At 55.7% G+C, this 20969-nt stretch overlaps 1 protein-coding gene across 6 annotated transcripts in view; it reads right to left on the bottom strand.

The window, feature by feature from the left end:
- Positions 1-3636: 3636 nt before the first annotated feature.
- CD276 (CD276 molecule) overlaps positions 3637-20969 on the bottom strand; it is a 61089-nt gene continuing 43756 nt past the window's right edge. For 3 of the 6 annotated variants that reach the window (XM_067543189.1, XM_067543193.1, XM_067543191.1), the window contains 4 exons: positions 20276-20416; positions 12875-12916; positions 9894-9929; positions 3637-6414 (listed from right to left, as the gene is read on the bottom strand). In XM_067543189.1, coding sequence (XP_067399290.1) covers positions 6392-6414; positions 9894-9929; positions 12875-12916; positions 20276-20416 — 242 coding nt within the window. In that variant the 3' untranslated portion in view covers positions 3637-6391. Of the gene's footprint in view, positions 6415-9893; positions 9930-12874; positions 12917-17889; positions 18997-19039; positions 19301-20275; positions 20417-20969 lie in introns of those variants that run through there. The other 3 variants (XM_067543194.1, XM_067543192.1, XM_067543190.1) reach the window with 3 other exon arrangements.

The following is a 20969-nucleotide window of genomic DNA, read 5'->3' as shown; positions in this document are numbered from 1 at the left end:
CTGTTAACCTGGAGGAACCCTTTTGATTTCAGAGGCGTTAGGGCCCGATCCTGATCTCAGTTACAGCAGTGTAGATCTGGAGCAACCCCCTTAACTAGCGGATGAACGTTGTAAACTACAGCACAAGGGAAGCCGTGGAGAGGGATTTTCTGCACGGATCCATACCCGAGCACTTTTAGCAAGTGCACCAAGGCTCCTATGCTGCTTCCTGACCTTTGCATGTCAGATAGCGTTAAACCACACACTCCCGCCCCCCCTCGCCCCTCTCCCCCGCCAGGACCTCAGCACTTGAAGAGCTGGTTCCATGGCCAGGGTACAAACCCCTGGGTGACCCAGCCTGGATCCCAGCACCTTCCCCAGGGGCAGGACGTCACTGCAGGAGTGCCTGCGAAAGCTTTTACAGTCTGGGTGCACATGGACTGGTTTGCACTGCTGAGTGTTGTCATATGCTGCGACAATGGCCAGGGAGAGCGGCTTGAGGTTGAAGGCAGGATAGAAACAGCCCCGCATCGCTCCTGCCTTGAGTAGCGCAATGACTGAGCCTTGCGACATAGCAACGCCTAGGGCACCTCTCAGGCAGCGGGTAAGTGCTTTGCTGACCCGGCTCTCTCCCTGCCTCTAAGCTGGGAGCCTCTCGCAGTGGGTGAGTCTGACCTTCTCCGATGCCCACTGTAGACTGGAGAGCTGCGGGGAGCCCACCTCCAGCAGCGGGGATGGGGCAGGCTGAGGATCCTTGGCAGTGGTGTGGGTGGAGGGTTTGACCCTTGCACTCTGTTCATGTCCGCCAACGAGTGCTGGTCTGGGACAAGGGCTCTGGGGACGCCTCTTGGCCTGGCCAGAGACTTAGACCCGCGCCCCTCTCCCTAACATAGGACTGACGGAGGAGGCCCAGGGTCTCCAGGGCAGAGAAGTCCATCCCAGGCAGGCGGGCTGTCCAGAAACGGGCAGATCGTAGGAAAATACACCGTCCCCCAGCGCCGCAGTTACAACTCAGGTCTTTCCACAGCTCTTGCTGCCAATGCAGATTATTGGGTCTGCACTACAAAGCACACCAGGCCCCGGGAACGTTGTCAAAAAGAACCAAGCGTTTATTTATTCTCTCCAAACTGTCAGTGTCAAGGCACAAAATACTCCAGATTCTGGAATTTAAATAATTTTAAAAAACCCAAAGCAACCATTGATTCTAGCCCAGTGGTATCTGCCTGCCTGAGACGAGGATGAGGAGGGTGGAGGGTGAGGAAGGCAGCCAGGGATCAGAAACCTGGGCATAAGGCAGGCTGGCCGGACAATGCTGGCACCTAGCTGTCCTTGGTCTGTCCCTTTATGTTTCCGCTGGTGCTGTGAGCACAGCTTGAATGGCTCTGCTCCCTTTCCGGCCCAGAACACTCAGCCGTGGGCCCTTTACTCAAACACTCAGCGGCCTGCACAGGTCTTTGTTACGCACAAAGCTACATTAAAAGGAAGTTATTTAGACTGCAACGTCAAGCCATCTAGAGTTAGGAAATGCAAAAATTAAGGCTGCCTCGGCAATCAAAATTCAGCCCCTGGTGCGTCTGCATTACGACACAGTCTTTAATTACACAGTCTCATACTGGTTTTTCCAGAGGACCCCAGTCTCCATCGCGGCACAGGATGGACGGTGTTCATTTAATGAACAGCTAGTCGATAGTTAGTTTTGTCCTCATTGTTCAGTGAGGCCCCAGGCCCCATCAACTGCACACGATTCAAACCCTGCTCTGAGACACAATTAGTAATTTTCGCACGGACTTTTCTCCTGCGTTCATCTTCACAGTCCCGAAGTGCTTCACCAAAACGAATGACTTTACCCTTTGCCCAGCATCCCGAGAGGTGAGGAGGTATTAGCCACACCTTACAGGTGGGCAGCTGAGACACAGAGAGATCAAAGTCAAAGATATCAACTGATTTGGGTGCCCAATGTGAGGCACCCTAGGACCTGATTTTTCCGAGTACTTAACATTATACAGCACTGTACATATTCAATCACAGCTCAGCACTTTTGCCCAGGGTCTCCAGTCAGGCACCCCCAAAATGAGGAACACAGAGTCAGGGGCCATGTGCTAAAATCTGGTTTAAGTGACTTGCCCAGGGTCACACAAGAACTATGTGGCAGAGGCAGAGATAGACTCCAGTTCTCCAGGGCAGCATTCAACTGCCTTCCCCATGAGACCCTCCTTTCTCTTCCTGCAGCCCCCTGCCACCTTCACTAGACACCTCCCAACCTCTGAAACAGACTCCAGCCTGTTTCACTGCACAATCCTCATTTTCATTCCTAGCGCAGGTCCCGCATTTGCACTGAATGAAGCAGAGATCCCATGGGAACAACAGGATGTGAGCACGTAATTAAACACACACACATGCACTATGGGTCAAATTAAGGTGGCACAGGCAACCTTAATTCTGTCATTTCCTAACTTTTGAGTGCCTGCCATTTCATCCTTCAGAATATTCTTTCAACGCAGTGTTTTCGGGTGTGTTTTCTGAGGTTTAAAAAAGAAACTTGAAAGATCAGAAATTCCTTCACGCGTCATCAGCAGGATTGGAACCGTTACAGCCACCACACAGACCTCTGCCACTGGAGTGACTGACAGCAGTAGTGGGTTGTCATCCTCGATGTGGACCCGAGGGGGAGAAGACAGGCAGTTTGCCAGCGGGTTTCACAGATACTTGCTGACGGCGGGGGAATGGTGAGTGTCAGGAATCTTGGGTTCCCTTCCCGGCTGTGGAGGGGCGTGTGTGCTACTGACCACAGACCTTTCCTGCCCCTCCTGCCCTACCCCCGCCAACGTGGCGCTGTCTCTGGCCCAGGCCTGGCGCGTCTCCTTGCCCAGCCTGCACTAGCCTCTCACTCCCCACGTCCCCCTGGCCTTGCTCTCCAAGTCCCGACTCACGCCCAGCGCCCGTTTTCCCCAACTCCGTGCCCACCCAGCTCCGCACCTGAGCTCTCTCTGCCTCCCACCCCCACAGGCCCCCAGTCCTAGTCTCCCTCCCTGGGCTGCTCATTTCAACTCAGGCTCCCCCCTCCCTCCTCTGGCTCCTTGCCCCAGCAGTCCCAGTTCTCCTCCCATACCCCAGCTCCGTTTCAGCTGTCTCCTCCCCCCGTCCCGGTCCCTAATCCCAGCCTCCTTGTCCAGCCAGTCTCAGTCTTCCCCCTCCAGCCAACCGGCTCCCAGTCACATCCCATTTCCCTCCTTAGCTCCCAGTCCCTCCGCCAATTGCCAGTCCCAGTCTCCCCGCTCAACCAGTCCCAGCCTCCTTGTCCAGAGTCCCTGTATCCTTCCCCGGCAGCCAGGCTCGCTAGATCCCATGTCCCCATTTATTCCTCCCCCCACCCCCCGATCCAGCTCCTGTCCCCTCTGCCCCCAAATCAGACAGCTTGCACCGAGGGCACAGGAGAGACAGACTCCCTGCCCCCAGCTCCGGTGCCTGGCCACACCGGCCCAGCGCAGCCATTACAGGGAAAGTCCAGCCTGGCCCCTGTAGCCCGCGTCTAGCAGCCGCCTGCTCTGCCGCTCCTTGGGATGGTCAGCGCGTGGAGCTGCCGAGAGAGACTCGAGACGCTGGGCGAGGAGGGAGCCATCAGAGATTTTGGCTGGTAAAACTGAACTCTCTGAGCACGTGCAGACTGCCACTTCAAAAAGAAACCTGGCCGAACGCGAGCAGTTTTTCACACGGGTGGCAACAGGTACAGCCCTGACACAGAGGCCGCGTCCCCGCCACATTTCCCGGCCCTGCTCCGAAGTTTGGGGGTGCTACCGCTGCTCACAGAGCAGCTCAGCAGGAGGTTTTTTTAACACGGCTACACAGCGTCCATTCCCTCAGCCTCATCTGCGGAAATGGCCGAGCCGTGACGTTTGCCAGATGCGTTCAGACCTCTGGCATGGAGAAGCTCAGCCCAGCTGGTCAACGCTTGGCGAAGTTATAAAGCAACTGAAAACAGGGGCTTATATGGGGAGGTGTCAGGAAACCTTAATGAAAGGAGGTGCTATCCCCCCACCCCCGCCTATAACATGGAGCGGCTGATTGTCAGCTGGGCGCAGCTCAGTGAAGTGAATTGCACCCGCCCGTTGGCACGGCTGAGAAGCAAACCCGGCGGGATTTTAGTTCTGGTGAAAGGGGCCATAGTGGTAGCCACAGAAACTGGAGGCTTTTGTCCATCAGATGGGCCCTGGCACAGCGCTACCCCACCCCCTGCTCTGCTCCACTCTGGGGCCTCCCTCCGGATTCAGGTGAACATGGGGGGGGGCTGAGAGGGCAGGCGGAGCTCCATGACCCATTGGATTCTCTCAGCCCGGCTTCTCCTGGCTGCTGGCTTTCAGACAGGCAGGATCCATTCAGATCAATCAGGTATTTGCCATTCACCTGGGAGCTGCTGGACCCAAACACGAACTTCAGAGGCATCAGCTCATGGGAAACCTTGGCTTCAAAACAGCCACCAGATGCCAAGGAACAGAGCGGCAGCGTGTGAGACCCACAGCCATGGGGGAGCTACCGTTTAACTTCACTGACCTGCACGGGCCTGACCCAGTGCTCCTCACAGGCAGCGAGGCGGCTCCGCTGGCCTCACTCTGGCTCTGGAATCAGGCTCCAGGAGAGGCTTTGGGGTGGACAGAGCCGAAATGGGGACAGCCTAGCTGCAGAAAACGGGATGCAAAAACCACAGGAGACACCATCTCTGCTTCTGCTCGTGCCCGTCCCCTTCTCCAGCCAGGACGCCAGCAGCACGGGAGGCCTCATCTCTGCCCATGCCCTTCTCCCTCCCACAGCTACCAGCACAAGCACCAGCCTGACCACTCCTGGGTCAGCAGCTGAGGGTTACACCTGACCTGCAGGTTCCCCTCCTAACCCTTGGCCGAAGCAGGCACGACATCCAGTTACAGGTACTGGCTCGCTCCTCTGATGAAGCAAGGCAAGGGCAGGGGGGTGAGATCTATGAAGTTTCCTCCCCCTCCCATCCCAACAAAATCACCTGGGCCAAACCCACCCCTAGGACAACTCCACCGACCTCAGCAGAATTAAGCTGGGGGAGATCTGGCTCCATATGCTTAAGGCAAAAAACACAGAACAGCTGGCTACAGTGATGCACCATTAAAGATAACAACAACATGCCCTTCGGAGTTGTGCTTCCGCCGTACCCAGAAACAAGAGCATGAACTGTTTACACTCAAGTCCATGAGCTCCATCCCCGTGGAGCCTCTCCAGTCACACTAGGCCATTCTCCATCTCTACGGTCACCTGGACCCACTGTCCATCTCCAAGGAGCTTCAAAGTCCTTCTTGGGCCTCGGTCCATCTCCGCAGGCCTGCTGCTTTGAGAAGGGGAAGGTTGAACCTTGTGCGTGAAGGCATCTTGGGGAAGGATGGTCCAACAACCAGCACGCTCCCCTGGCTGAGTGGAGGAGAGCAGCTGTGCTTGAACCTCAGGCACCAGGTGCTGGTGAGAGGAACGGTAGACAGGCGGGAACAAGGACGCTCAGAGCTTCTGCGGTTTAGGTCTTCTGAAAGAAACGGACACCTCCTCCCAGCCCCTCCCCCGGCCGCCCCCTTTAAAAGCCGAATTTGGGGGGTGGGAATAAACTGGAGCCGGATCTGTGGTGGCAGCGGGGGGGAGGGGGAGGAGGGACATCCGTGGGGAGCAGCAGAGCCGACTCTCGCGTCCGTCACACACTGTAAGAGCAAGGCCGCCAAGACCGGGTGCTGTAATGGGGCGCTGAGTGACAGCCACGCATCCCCGTAGCCATCTATACAAACGCAGTGGGGGGGTGGTACCAGACCACCCAACCCTGCCCACGCACGCTTGTTTGGCAGAGGGCAACAGTCCCCATTACAGCCCTCCTGGCTGCTCAGCTCTCAGTCCAGCAGGGCAGTGACGCACGTGCTTCACTTTAAATGCAGGCGTAACCCCGTTGACCTCGAAGCTGATCACCTCCCAGGTTGGAGCCCTGAGCCCACTGGACCCGGCTCCCCGCGCCCCTGCATCGTGTGGCCGCGTGAGTGCGAACGGCCATTGGCAGTAGAGTTAGGTGCCACGCGGCACTGGTGGAAGTGAGCACCCCAGATGCAGGACAACGGAGAATCAGGCCCTTGCAGCCTGGGAGATGAGAACTCCTGGGAATAAAACGTAAGGAAGCGAGCCCTACATAGTGACACGGTTGCGTCTACTCTGTGCGGGTGGCCGGGGGGGGGTGTTACGGTGAAGCAACCAGGCTGAAGCTGCTGCTCTCCGTGGCCAGGGTACATAGCAATGATGGCACGGGGGATGGGAAGGTCAGTGTTTCCTATAGTACATCCCTACAGGAAGCTACAACGGTCCGAGAGGACAGTCTGCCAGTCTGTGGCACGGGGCGGCATTTGTGTGTCTCCTCCACTTCCTGTCAGTCAATTTCCTGTTCGTTGCCTGCAAGAGAAAGAAAAGTGGCGAATACTCAATCCACTGACTTTACGCAGGGGGAGAGCACAAGGTGAGAGAGACAGAGAAACCAAGAATGGCTCGCAGGAGAGTCAAAGGGCAACCAAGGGGCCGGTTTTCACAAGGCTCAGTCTACTGGGTGAACGTTAGGGCTGTAAAGGGTAGGTGGGAAATTTTCTGTTCAAACTGGTTTTTGATGTGAAGCTGGGTTTTCGATGAAGCGAGAGTTTTCACATAAAGTATTGACTTTCCACAGAAAAATTCAAGTTTTCATTTTAAATGAAAGGAACACCAGAAAACCAAAATATTTTAATTGTGAAACGCCACCACACTGCTTCATGGGAGTGGTAGTTTGGATGCTTCATGTTCCAATTCTCCTCTATGGGCCAGACAACCTGGCTAGACTTCATCTCCCATGATGCCACACAGCTACGCCACTGCCATAATGGATCACCTCCCCCCCCCCCCCATGATGGGAGAGGTAGGTCAACCAGGGATTCCAACCTCTAGAGGAGAATGGGGGCATGTGGCAGCTGAACTACAATTCCCAGGTGGTACTGGGGCAGCATTTCAGCATTGCAATATTTCAGCTTTCGGACAAAATATTTCAGATGTTGATTTTTTTCACCAAAAACTCAAATACCCCGTCCTGTGCACCAGCCACTAACCCATATTTCTGCCCCATCCCCGTTAACAGAAAGAGGGACTTTTGTGATAACAACGTTCATCTTGCTGAAACAAAAATGGGCAAGAAAACCTTGACCAGACCAATACAGCAAAATGGCTGATGTTTAAAGTAAAAGATAAATAAATCCATCAAATCACCCATTTCTATAAATGGCCATTCAAAAGTACAGCAGCTCGACGTGTACCCTAGGATTCCCGCATGTATCACTCATGCTCTGCTAGGATTGGCACCGGATTAATGTTTTGTGGAGAAAATGCTCTCCGAGCCTCCATGAGGATATAGACAACTCGCTTAGCATTCCCAGCAAGGAGCTGGGCCGCAAGGGTACGGGGCAGGACTCAGGTAAGTTTTAGTTACTGTTCCCACTAATGCTTAGAAGAAATATGGTAGCTGGAGACTATGGACCTGATTCAGAGCTCACTGGAGTGAATGGAAAGGCTCACGTCTCCCTAGAGCCACGAGCCATAGCCCCCATCAGCGTGAGGGGCACACAGTGAATAGCACAGAACTGGAGTACTGGTGTACTGACCGTGGAGCATAATACGGGGAGTGAAGTGAGATCTAGTGCAGTGCTACACATCCTATTCCACCCCTTGCCCCTCTTCCGTACCACAAGCCCTTTAGGACCTTCCTCCCATCTTCATGGGACTCTCTCCCATGTAGCAATCTGGGAAGGCTGGGTGGCCTGCTGCGTTGTGACCCGCAGGGAGAGAAGATCCCTGGTGTCGTGGGTAGCGCAGGGGACTCAGAAGGGATATTCCACACTCCTTCACTGCTGTGCTGGGTGACCTTGTAACTTCACCCATCTGAAAACTGGGGATTCTCACACTTTCCTTAATAAAGGCCAGCGATGCGGCCCAGAGCTTGTCTGACCACCGTGGGGCTTTTGCTGCATCTAAACCTGCAGTTTTCCTGCCATGCAGGGCACGCAGGGAGGGCAGAGCAGAAGCAGGGTTTTGCTCCTCCTGCGAAACGGCCAGAGTTCCCAGAGCTTTACAGAGCATCCGACACTGCTACTGCAGTGACTGCACCGGCAAAGGCAGCCGCGATTATGCGACCAGGATGCGCTACCTTTCACCGTAACCAACAGCCTGCAATTGGGTGTCTGCATCCTGTCTTGATGGGTTTTCCTAAGCATTGGTTTGTCTGGCGGTTAAACAGCCAGTCTCACTCAGCCATAGTCCAGAGGAACATCTCCTTATCACACACGACGGCAACAGGCCGAGAGAGGGAAGCAGCCGCTCAGCTCATCGAGTGGGGAGGTTTGTCAAACGAAGCCAATGTCGCAAGAGGTCCGAGCTGCCAAGGTTCAGAGAATCAGTGCTGAGAGATTCCCCGTCATTCCCAGAGCAGCGCCTGCCCACACGGCGAGCAAGCGAGAGAGATTTCAGAGCTCGGCGTACAGGATTGAAAGAAACCAAACAAACCTCATCAGCTGGAGCATCCTAAGGGATGCCATCATTCAGACTACATTTCTGCTGGAAAAAAACCAGCCAGAGAGGAAGCAAAGGGACTCCTCAATGCTACGGGGTTAAGCAAACAATCTGGCTTGGTGACGAACAGGGAGGAGGCAATGAAAACAAGCACAGACTGTTTAGGCTTGCAGGGGAAAGATAAAGGCAGCAAACAGAGGAAATAAAGCAGGGTGAGTTCACGCTCCAGCTAATGGTGCGAAGGGGAGTAAGAAAGAGCTTTGGCCCTATGAACAAAAAGTAGCACTAGAGAGAAAGCAGGAATAACAATGGAGGAGAGGGGGTGAAATTAACAACGACTCAACAATAGAGAGACCCCAAACTGGTTTAGGAAAATTGTGCAGGTTGCTGGATCCTAGGACATTAAAGCCACCAGCTAATTAATCGGGGGGCAAAAGGGGGAGAATTTTCGAAGGTTAGGTGCCCAACTCCCATAGGTTTTCAATGAGAGGTGGGCGTCCAGCTGCCTTTTGGCCATCTCAGTGCAGGTGGGAAATGACTGGCTAGATCGCAGAGAACCTGGGAAGCAATGATGTTCTGAGCACACAGGAATCAATGAATCATACTGGCAATTACTGTCTCATTAGCCCAGCTTCTAGCACTAGTGAAATGATGGAAATTAAAAGAAAAAAGTCAATAAATAGCTAGAGCACAATGGATACATGAGCCATAAGCTGCGATGGATGTTGGGAAAGAATAAATCTTGGCAAACTTGATTGCTCTTTTCAGGAGAATTACAAAATCAATGGACGAGAGGAATGCAGTAGATATAAATATAATACACTTGGATTTTCGTAATGCAGTTAATATTGTATCTAACAAAAAGCTAATTGGCTTGGGATAAAATCACTGATGTGAACGGAAAAGTGGCCAAGAAATCGTGAACAAAGGGTAGAACTAAACAGCAAGGGATCCACTCTGGGGGATGTGTCTACGGCCAGGACCAGATCTAATCTCACACCTTTATTGCTGCTCCGGCAGTGAGAGCCAAGAGGGGGGTACTGAAATTCACAGCTGACACCAAATTGGGAAAAGTTGTAAACACCATGGAGATGAGCAGATCTAGGGGTCAGACGAGTGAGCAGGAAACGATCAGCCAGATCCCGGCTACAAAGAGCATCCAGCAAAGGACTGTTTTCAGATAACCCACAGCTCAGACCGCAGGTGTAATAATAGCAGGTCTGTTCCAGAGGTTTAAGGGCACAGAGGCCAGTGGTTCTGCCAAGCTGCGTCGCTGTTGCAAACTGCCAGCTCCCCCCACAAGCAGCCCTGCACGTGAGTGGAAAAGGAGAAGAAATGCCCTTTACCTTCCTTGTTCTCCGTGCTCTTCAGAGGCTGCAAAGCTGTTGGTGAGAAGAGAGAGAATTCTGTCACACTCTGGAGCCTGGGGCCACAGCGCCCAGTAACAGAGCGGTCAGCCACACTGGGCCCAGATCCAGCCACCTGTCAGGACTCCCCGGCCCTCCCCTGCCACAAACAGACCCATCGATCTCCTTCCCAAGTGAGGCAGCCCCGCCCAGCCAGTCTGCATGGCCCCCAGCTGCCCTGCCCGGGACTCACTGCCATGTCTGAGCCACCCTGACCACGGAGCCAAGCAACCTGATGAATCGTTCTGCAGACTCCATCTTTGCCCGCTCCCCGTTTGTGATCCGGCCCGTTTGAATCCCAGGTCGGTGGGCAGAGCCCAGGAGAACAAAAGGCCCAGCCCTTCCCGTGGGGCTGGAGCCGTAGAGCCCAAAACTAATCAACTGAGAACAGGTCAGACAATCCAAACAAGGGCATCAGAGCGGGACACTGAGTGGAGACCCCTGGTCTGACAGCCCCAGAGACCGCATTCCCTCTGTACCCAACGAGGCAGTGGCAATGCAAGATTCCCCCAGCTACTCCTCTTTTATGAGCCTTAGCCACCCCTAGGCGTGAGTGGAAAGTTTGGAATCCTTGGTCTGCAGTCCTTGGCCTCCCTAATTAGTCTGCTAACGAGGGGGCCTATCAGCGCCAATTATTAGTGGTGGGATTGTGATGAGGCTGCCTACCCCATTAGGAAGTGGACTGAGACCCAGCCGTATCTTTGAATGAGAGTAAAATCCAAGATCTTCCTTCCTTCCCCTCCACTCACCCCCTTTCCTCGGTCCTGCTCGCAGCGTCCCCTGAGCACGCTTTCACACATGCGCTAGTAACTAGGCCAGTGACGGGGATGACGCTCAAGACAGGCAGCTGGGGTTGCTAACCCCGGTGGTGGTTGGGCCCTCTGCACATGGCTTCCTCCGGACAGCACTTGGCATCAGCGCTTAACAAAAGAGAATGTCCCGACCGGGCAGGGCCCATCTGCTTCGTTCCGCACAGACCACAATCCCCTCCCCACCCCACCCCCACGGAAACAGCTGCTGCAACAGGATAAATGAGGACAAGCACCACATCTTCAACCTCCGAATTCTGGCAGGGAGGCTCTGGGAATTAATTGCTGCAATTTACAACACAGATTTGAAATCAGCCCCCCGTTTGTTTGGGGAGTTGGGAGAAAGGGCTGGGCTGAAGGAGGGGACACTGCGTGGTTTATCTCCCACCATTAATGAAGGTGGGGGGGAAAATCCCTTTAACGGTTCATAGCATTTATCAGCCTTCCACAGTAATTACACTCGCCAGCTTGCACCCCCAGCCCTTAAATCTCACAGGCAGCTACAAACATCAAGAAGCCAGCGTTCAGAGCACGTTCTCTCCCAAGGAGAGATTAGGCGCAAGCCAATCTGTATACAACAAAGCTATTGTTGTGCTCAGAGCAGATAAAGGGAATCACCAGGCATATAATTAACTCATTTGATTACAACACAGCGCCACTATCGCTTTTTATTAAAAGATAACACAGTTTATCACGGCCCTGCCAAGCTGCCAGTCTGCTCCCAGCCTGGAGGGGTTTGCTGACAGCCAGCTGGCCTGCCTCAAAGAGTCTTGCGAGAGGGGACAGGCTCCAGCGTGCGACTGGGCGTGTTGGCATGCATGCATGTGCATGATCATGCACACGACAGTGCACTTCTGTGTGAGCCTGTGCGCATGGTCATGCATCGGTGCGTGCGTTTGCAACAGTCCCTGTGTACAACATGCACAACTGTTTGCACATACCCGGTAATGTGTGTGCATGTGCTTGTCTGTGTGTGCGTGTGCAACGGCATGCACCTCGATGTGCATGGACCACTGAACGCACACACTCATGCATCAGCGTGTGCATGCAAACATGTGCTCTTAAATGGATGCAGGACCGTGTGCTTATGCTTGTGCATCCAGGCAAGCACACGGAATAGCGTGCAACACTATGCATGCACGTGTCTGCACATCATCACGCATTAGCGTGTGTGTTTGTGCAAGCATGGGCCCTTATATGCATGCACGACTGTGTGCACATGCTCATGCATCAGTATGTGCACATCAAGTGTGCACCACTCTGTGTATGCCCATGCGTGTGTATCAGTGAGTTCACACGCCACAGCATGCGTCATTCAAAGCATACATGACAGTTTGCTTATGCAACATCTGTGCACGCAGCAGTACACGCAGGCAGAACCGTGCATATGTGACCTGTGCACGCCAGCGTGCGATTGTGGTGCGTTGTGTGCAGGTGAGTGCAGACCCAGGCTGCGGCACATCGGTGCCATCTGTTGGGTCAGACATACTCTCTGACTCAAGGCTGGGCAGCTCCTTTCATCCTTAATGCTCTCAGGAGTTCATGCAAGTGAAAGGGGCCAGATTGCAGCTCTGATGTTTATGAGCAGATCAGCAGCATCGGCAGGGCCAGCTTCCCCAGCACAGCTCCCTGCACAGGGGCTCAGCGCTGTCCAGGAGGGCTCACCCAGGGAGGGGAGATCACACTTCAGTCTCCGTGCCCCATGCAGTCCTGGGCCTCTCTGACAACTCTCCTTCTCTGCACTAGGGAAACCACGTCCTGGTAACCAGGGGGTCAGCGCTGGGTGCAGCCGACCCAGCAAGGGTCACTCTTTAAGAGCCAGAACTGTGGTGGCCCCAGTCACTGGCTCAGACCCAAGCAGGTGACAGTCAGAAACAAGCCAGGCAGCGCAGATGTCCCTGGGAAGGTGGAGGGAGGGGTTAGACCCTCCCACCCATTCCAGCCCCCTCCCCGGCGGGCCCCCGGCACTGATGCAGGAGGCTGGGGTGGGACACAAGACCCACAACTGCCACGTGCACGTTGGTTTCTCCTTTAGCAATCCCACCCCCCCCCCCATGACACCCAGCCCCCCTGGTCACTTATGCAGAAGCTGGGCTTTGAGATCTCACCAACCTGTCTTGGGTCCTTCGCTGTCCTCGTCCTGCTCCTCCGTCCCTGCAAAACAGAAGCCAGGAGTGCATGAAGCCTCCGGACACGCCCAGAGAAATCCCTGGGCAGAGGGGAAGGGTTGGGAGGGGAGGCTCTCAGACCCAGCTCCCGGCTGCCCCTCTCCCATCCCACAGCCCCCCCGGCCATCCCAGCCCCGCCCCGCCGATGCCCCTCGGTCCCAACCTGCAGCCCTATCACCCAGCCTTGCCCTGGCCCCACAGCTTCACTGATGCGCCTCAATCCGGGCCCACATCCCCTCTTGCTATCCCAGCTCTGGAGCCCCACTCCTGATGTGACGGGGGGGCTGAACCACGCCCCTGAGCAGAGGAGAGAGCCCAACGCCTGCCCTCAGGAGCCCAGGGACTGCAGTGGGAACGGTTGGAGGAGGGAGGGGGGGAATAGATGCTGCGGTGATGGGCCTCCTACCGATCCCTGCAATGGGGCGATGAGACCCGGGGAGGCTGTGTCCCTCTGATGGGGCAGGCACAGGAGTCTCCCTGCCCAGAGAAGGCGATCCCAGCCCCAGAGCCTGTCCTGTCCAGAGGCTCCCAGCTTGGCTGCCCGTCCACGCCACGCTTCGTGCGATGGCCGCTCTTCTCATGCCCCCAGGGCAGAGCCGGGCCCCGGCTGAAATGGCGACCGCCAAGCGTGGTCCCCTCTCCTCGGAGGGCAGGGGAAACCCACCAATCAGTCTGACGGGACACAGGCGCCTGGCTGCCAAGCAAAGACTCCCCCACCGCCGGCTTCCCTGCTGAGAGCAGAGCTGCCATCCGGAGCTGCGCTCTTCCCGCGGCTGAGCGAGGCTCAGCATTGCCTGGCAGAGCTGGGGAGTGCTCCGGCGGGGCCTGGACCCAGGAGATTTCAGATCGCTGGCGTCTGCTCCCCAGGGCTCCTTCTGCTTCCACCCGGGCCCGCATGACTGGGCTTCACACCACCCTCCTCCTCCCCCCTCCACGCCCGCCGCAGCGGGACCCGCCAGTTACTCCAGCCTTTGCATGGTCCAGAGGGGCACCATAAGGGCAGGATGACAAGGGCACCATGCCATTGCAACGTGCGTGCGCAGCCGGCTGCGCCGCTGCCCCCGTGCAGGGCTCTAGGTCATTGCCCCCGGCACGCTGGCACGACTGTCTCCTAACCCACTCGCCCGAGGCCACGTCAGAGCCCGTATCAGAGAGGCAGAGCTACGACCCAGAAGCTGCTAAGCCACGTCAGAGCTGCGACCTCGCCCTGCTGTGGTGCTGCCCGGCGATGCCCCGTGAATTCCACGTTCACGACCAACCCACCAGTGTCTGTGGGACTGCATCTGCCCTCAACAGAGCCAAACCCTGGACATGCAGCCCAGCTGCTCTGCAGGAATCCTTCCTGACAAATCCCAGACAGCATCCTCAACGTTCCTTCCCGCTGGGCCCTTCGCGGGGCATGGCCTGTTTCCCCCACCCCGCTCGGCAGCCAGACTCCGGGTGGGACGAGATGGCAACATCCTGGGGCCTGGACGGCTCCCGTATCGAGCAGACAGGCCAGCAGACTCTGGGTCTGTTTCGTGACACTACTGCACAGTTAAAGGGACGCTGCCCAAGTTCATGGGGGCCCCAGGACAGCTGATACTTATTGCTCTTAGGAACATAGGGATTGCCAGACTGGGTCAGAACCAAGGTCCATTGTCCTGTCTCTGACAGTGGCCAGCTGCTCCAGAGGAAGGTGTTGGAATGCCACGACAGCACATGTGGAATAATCATAGAATTGGAAAGGACCTCAGGAGGTATCTAGACCTCAGCAGGTATCTAGTCCAACCCCCTGCTCAAAGCTGCACTAATCTCAGCTAAATAATCCCAGCGAGGGCTTTGTCAAGCAGCAGCTTAAAAACCTCTAAAGATGGAGATTCCCCCACCTCCCTAGGTAACCCATTCCAGTGCTTCACCACCCTCCTAGGGAAAAACTTTTTCCTGATGTCCTACCTAGACCTCCCCAACTGCAACTTGAGACCGTTGCTCCTTGTTCTGTCATCTGCCACCACCGAGAACAGCCTAGCTCCATCCTCCCTGGAGCCCCCTTTCAGGTAGTTAAAGACTGCTATCAAATCCCCCCTCATTCTTCTCTTCTGCAGGCTAAACAAGCCCAGTTTCCTCAGCCTCTCCTCATAAGTCTTCTGCTCCAGCCCCCTCATCATTTTTGTTGCCCTCCACTGGACTCTCTCCAACTTATTCACATCCTTGTTGTAGTGGGGGGCGCAAAACTGGACACAATACTCCAAATGCGGCCTCACCAGTGCCGAATAGAGGGGAATAATCACTTCCCTGGATCTGCTGACAATGCTCCTACTAATGCAGCCCAATATGCTATTAGCCTTCTTGGCAACCAGGGCACACTGCTGATTCATATCCAGCTTCTTATCCACTGTAACCCCCAGGTCCCTTTCTGCAGAACTGCTGCCTAGCCTGTCGGTCCCCAGTCTGTAGCTGTGCATGGGATTCTTCCGTCCTAACTGCAGAACTCTGCACTTATCCTTGTTTAACCTCATCAGATTTCTTTTGGCCCAATCCTCCAGTTTGTTTAGGTCCTTCTATATCCTATCCCTACCTTTCAGGGTATCTACCACTCCCCCCAGCTTAGTGTCATCTGCAAACTTGCTGAGGGTGCAATCTACCCCATCCTCCAGATCATTAATGAAGATGTTGACCAAAACCGGCCCCAGGACCGACCCCTGGGGCACTCCGCTTGTGACCGGCTGCCAGCTAGACATGGAGCCATTGATCACTACCCATTGAGCCCTATGCTCTAGCCTATGCTCTAATCCGCCCCTACATATTACAATTTAAGCTGATCTCAACCAGAGACACTGGATGAAGCTCTGAGCGAACTATCCCTTCCAGAATTTGTTAGCTAACTAAAATAACTCTGCATATTTTTGTTATCTGCGTAGACATAACAATCCCTTCTGGAAACAAGCTAAGATCTTGGCCTCAACAATTTCATGTGGCAGAGAGTTCCACAGTCAAATTACACGTTATGTGGAAAAGTATTTCCTTGTATCAGTTACAAATTTGCCCTTTTAATTTAGGGGAGCAGTGGAACATTTCTTGCTGTGAACACTATCGGCAGCAGGTTCAAATCCCACCTCGTCTGCCACAGAAGCAAAGGAAATTGCTGATCCTGTAGTGTAGGGCTATGGTCTTGCTTCATAGTGCCAAAGCTCCTGGGTTTAAATTCTGGGGCAGCCCTGTAAAATTAACTGTGGCCTGTATTATAAAGAAGGTGAGACTAGATGACCTAGAAATCTGTGAATGATTTTGTCTTGTGTTAGGAGATGCTCCTGGTCTACCTTCTTTGGACCATTCATTTTGATTTGCTTACTTCACTGGCAAAAATCGCTCTCCAAAATCCTGTAAAAGCAGCCCACCGAAGGGGAGAGCCAACCCAAGCCTATTCTGCTTGTGCAAGAACAGCATCATGACATGTGTTCCGTCTGCAGAATCTTCTTCATCCCTGGCACCGATGCAAGAGGAGGAAAGAACCCAGCCAGACTTCCCACGCCCAGGTGGAGTTCACAGTGGTGGCAGTTAGAAAATCCCACCTTTTTTGCCTTGGCAAACTGAGCCCGTGGGTTCTGGAACCAGTGGGAGACAGTAAGTAGGAACACCACCAAAGCTGGTTTTACAGCCACTCTGGATGTGCAACTGCACTTAAACAAAGATCCCCTTTCCCTGCAATTGCCCTTCCAAAAGGAAGAACTTGGAAAAGGACAAGGATGCAGAAAATACAGACTGGGGGGGGGAGAATGATTTTTCCAACAGGACCTTTCAAAGTGCTTCCTGCGAGACATCGGCAGGGCTTTCATTAATTAGTTCAAAACTGCACACACACGGGCAGGGATAAAGGAACAAGAGAGGCAAAGCACAAGAGCATCTGTGTCTCATGCTGCTATTTCCTTGTGTCTGGGCACTTGACATTTCCAGGATGGCAAATGCTAGCAGTGTCTTCTCAGGGGGGCAGGGAGGGAGCGTGTAAGCAAGCGAGCTATCCTGAGCGTGCCCTGCCCAGTGCGTGGTTGCAGTTGGCCGCCTGTCACTTTGCAAGTTGCCTCTCCTCCATCAGGGTGGGGGTAAGGAGTCACTCAGGCTCGGGAAATGTCAGAGCAGACTGAGAGGCAGGGTCTCAGCGTCTGCCTCTTGGCTGGTGCCACCGCACTGCTTCCAGAACGTCAGCGGCAAACTTCCACAGCAACGAAGAACCCACCCCCAGGCAGAACGTTTCTCTTTGCTCCCCACGGAGAAGATGCAGCGTGGTTCCAGCAGGCGCATCGCATCAAAGGGGATAGACTGCTGCTAACTTGGGTCCTTGCCCCCCAGCTGGGGTCAGGCAGACACATGTGGACAACAGAGGACACCCTCCTTGAACCCAGGAACAGGGGGTGCGTCCAAACTCTGGGAACGCACCCGGCTGGGGAGGGGACAGATACCTGGTGCACCTAGGACAAGCCCAGAGAGTAGGAACCCAGCTTGGGATAACTGGGGCATCGCAGTAAAAGGGATTAAATCCTGTGATCCAATTTTTGCAGTCCCATTACTGTGGCGGCGGCACTGCGAGCTTTCCCCCAGCCGCCCCCACTAAAATAGCGCCACTAAATGCGACTTGACTGAAAATCCAGCCATGTAACCCGCCTCTCCATCATTTCAATTCACCCTTCTGGTAGAGGCGGTAACACTAGTTTGCCCCTTTTCCAGCATCTTTCAACCAAGGATCTCAAAGCACTTGAATGAGTCAGACCTCCTAACCCTGCTGGTATCTCTGATATCCCCATTTCACAGCTGGGGACACTTTCTACGTGTAGCACTTTACAAGGAGGTATCACCATCCCCATTTTACAGATGGGGAAACTGAGGTGCGCAGAAGTGAAGTGACTGACCCAAAGTCCCGTGCTCCCAGTCCCGTGCTCCATCCCCTAGGCCACACTGCCTCCCCTAAGGCTCACCTCAAGTCAGTGCAGGGCCCAGCACCCAAGAGGTGGAACTCCCAGTCTAAACAACACAGCATGACATTTACAGCATCCACCACGGCTGGGTGATTTGACCTGGTCCATTTGGAGCAGGGAATCAGTGCTAGAGGGTGGGAAACCCACTGCTCGCTTCCAACCTCTGCGCCTTTCTTCATTTCTCTGCTGACTTCATGGCAGAGGATTCAGGAGGTGGGGGAGGAATTCTTAACTTATTTTACCCAATTCTACTGACATTTAAACGTGTTCACAGATTTTATTGACAGGCAACTCCCTCCGCGCCCCTGCCTCCCCCTCCCATCCCAACGTGTCTCGTTTTTTCTCCGCTCTCTCCTTTTTCTGACAGGCTGTGAATTTATCCACAACCCAGCTGGCACTGGGACCAAAGTCAGTGTCAGCTGTAATATGAAACCAGTTTCCCCCACTCCGCTTCCCTTCCATAGTGGTAGCCCTTTGCCAAACACAAACCTGCACTCTCCCCACAGCTGGGCAGGTGCCTGGGGCAGCAGACAGCATGGGTTGGAGGTAACCCACCCTTGGAAGCGCTGGTTAGTGTATGTGTATTTACCACTGCCCCTCAGTGGCTGGAGGCCTAAAGAAGATAAAAGCCCTACTACTGGTGCCAGCAGCGGTCTTTGCACTGGTGTGACGGCTTCTGTCTGTGATGCTGCATGCAGGTGGCTGCGCTGACCGCTGAGGGGTGTGGAGGGATGCAGTGCTCAGACACGGCTCCCCTCCAGCCCTGCTGCTTTCCAGGGAAATCCTGGCCATGTTTACTTTCGAGGCCTGGTGCCACTAACGGAAGCCAGGGAGCCAGGCTGAGGGGCTCGCCCTGAGACTGCTCCGCACCCTGGCAACACCTCCACTGCTGCTGATTGAAAGGAGGCCTGGTATTACATTGCTCTGTGTCTGGGTCACACTAGGCAGCACGCCTCCCGCTGCACTCCCCGACGGTGAGAAGGCAGACGCACGTTCTGCTCTCCTGGTGCTCTGCAGGCCGGGCAGTGCTCGCGGGCGTTTCAGTCCCCCGCTGTCCTGCAGTCCCCAGCGCTTCCCCCCTTCTGCAAACCACAGGATCCTGGCCGTGTCCAGCCGCCTGAATTAAACAGCAGCACAGATGAGCCGTCTCCCCTCTGCCACCGGGGGCACCGCGCCTGGCCTCTCAATGGGTACGTCCACCTGCAATCCTGCTGTGTGACCGGCGCGCACGTAGGCAGATATGAGCGAACGCTGATCCAGCAGTGAAGCTGGGGCAGCTGGAGCGAGCCCCCACCCCGGACCCTGGGCTCCGATCAAAGCTCACTGGGGCGTCTCCCCGTGCTGCCGTGGATGCCGCGCAGACTCAGCGAGGCACGGGACCGTCCCTGCAGGACGGGCTCCCTCCGGTCGTACGGGAGCGTCTGCAAAGAGGGCGCATTGGCCTGGGCTAGCAGACAACCCGCTGAGCCCCTGCAACACTAACCTGGCGACCCCTTCCATCCCACATCGCATGGGGTCCTTGCTCTCCCGGGCCCCGGCGGGCACCGCAGCGGGCGTCCCCAGCAGGTTGCTGAGATGCATGGGGCAGAGGGGTGGGGTCCCAGGGCTCAGGCAGGAATTTGAGCCGCCCTTTCCTGCACGGAACGGGCTTGTGCCAGCGCCTACCCCGCCGCCCCCCATATAGCTCACAGCTGAGTTCACGTAATTCAGAGGGGGGCAGAGCCTCTGGAGGTCACTCCTGGGCAGAGCGCGTGTGCGTGACACATACGCAGTTGTGGGTACTGCCCCATTCACCGTGTCCCAGGCCTGACAGTGATGCTGGCTGCTTATGGCTACCCACCAAGCAGGGTGGGAGGATTTCACAACCAGCATCCGACTGCCTCTCACTTGGCACAGGCCCCTGACTCAGAACGTTTCCCTCGGGCACCAGGAGCATGCCCCATTCTCCAGCCCCGCCCAGGTGAATTCCCTGGGGTTGGCTAATCCCGGGAGGCAGCACACCAGCAGTTGTCATCCCTATTTCAGGAGGTTGTCCCCATCCAGTCACTCACTATCTGCAATTACCAGCTCCTCTCAGCCACGTCTACATCACCCTCCGCGGGGAAGTCAGAGCATCACGTCACAGCCAGGGAGACGGGCCCCCATCTCCTTGTGCAGAGGTAACAGCCCCAGGGCATCAGCTCTGCTGGATCTCCAGCACCTGCTTCCCCAAAGGATCCCAAAGCACGTTACACACGCGGGGGGCAAAGGGGGCAGAAACTAGCCACCTCTCCCCCGCTGAGGAGTCGCCGAGTCCGTTGACTCCAGTGGGACTCAAGCACGTGCTCCCCTGAATCGGGCTCTCTCTCTCTCTCACACACACACACACACACACCTCAAGGAGGTTGGGTTTTTACCTCCATTCTCGTCCTCTTCCTGGCAGCTCTGGTGAATTTTCTTCCGGCACACGTAAGCCAAGGCGCCCAGCAGCCCCAGGATGCAGACAGCGAGTCCCACGGTCACCCAGAGCGCCACGGCGGGGAAGGTGAGGTGCTGGCCTTCCGGGGAGACAAACAGAAACGCCACCCTGGTCAGTGCCGCCACCACAGAGACGGGGGAAGCATGTCACAGCGGGACGGCAGGAGCAACGCCCTGGCTCGGCGTCGCCTCACGGAAGGGCGTTCGGTGGCACAGGGACACTGAGGGGCTCTTTGTCCTGCGTCTCCCCCTCACAGGGCGGTACAGCACCGGAGAACACACCGAACGGCAAGCCAGTGAGCATTTCCACCGCCTTCAGCGGGACAGCTCCTGTGCGCGCAGCTCGGCTGAGTCGGCGCCGGAGTGCGTCAGGGAGATGGCCTCCAGGCCAGAGCTCTGCTGGGAGTCCAGTGCGCGCCGAGCAGGGCTGGCCCGGAGCTATCCCCGTCCCCCTTGCTGTAGTGATGGGCTCAGTGGGGATGACACAACCCTAAGGCAGGGTTCGTCCCTGAATCCTGCCTGCAGAGCGGGCGTCCCCGCAGCGCCTCCTGCGTCTGGGAAACCATCCCAGCTCGCTTCCCATCCCAGCTCATCCCAGCTCGCCTCCACTTCAGGGCAAAGGGGGCGTTGGAC

This window comes from Emydura macquarii, unplaced genomic scaffold (assembly GCF_026122565.2).
Source record: "Emydura macquarii macquarii isolate MOO-44397 ecotype Brisbane River unplaced genomic scaffold, CSIRO-AGI_Emac_v2 contig_799, whole genome shotgun sequence".
In the NCBI taxonomy this organism is placed as follows: domain Eukaryota; kingdom Metazoa; phylum Chordata; order Testudines; family Chelidae; genus Emydura; species Emydura macquarii.
The sequence above is the reverse complement of the archived record's forward strand: the minus strand, read 5'-3'. Positions and strand labels throughout refer to the sequence as shown.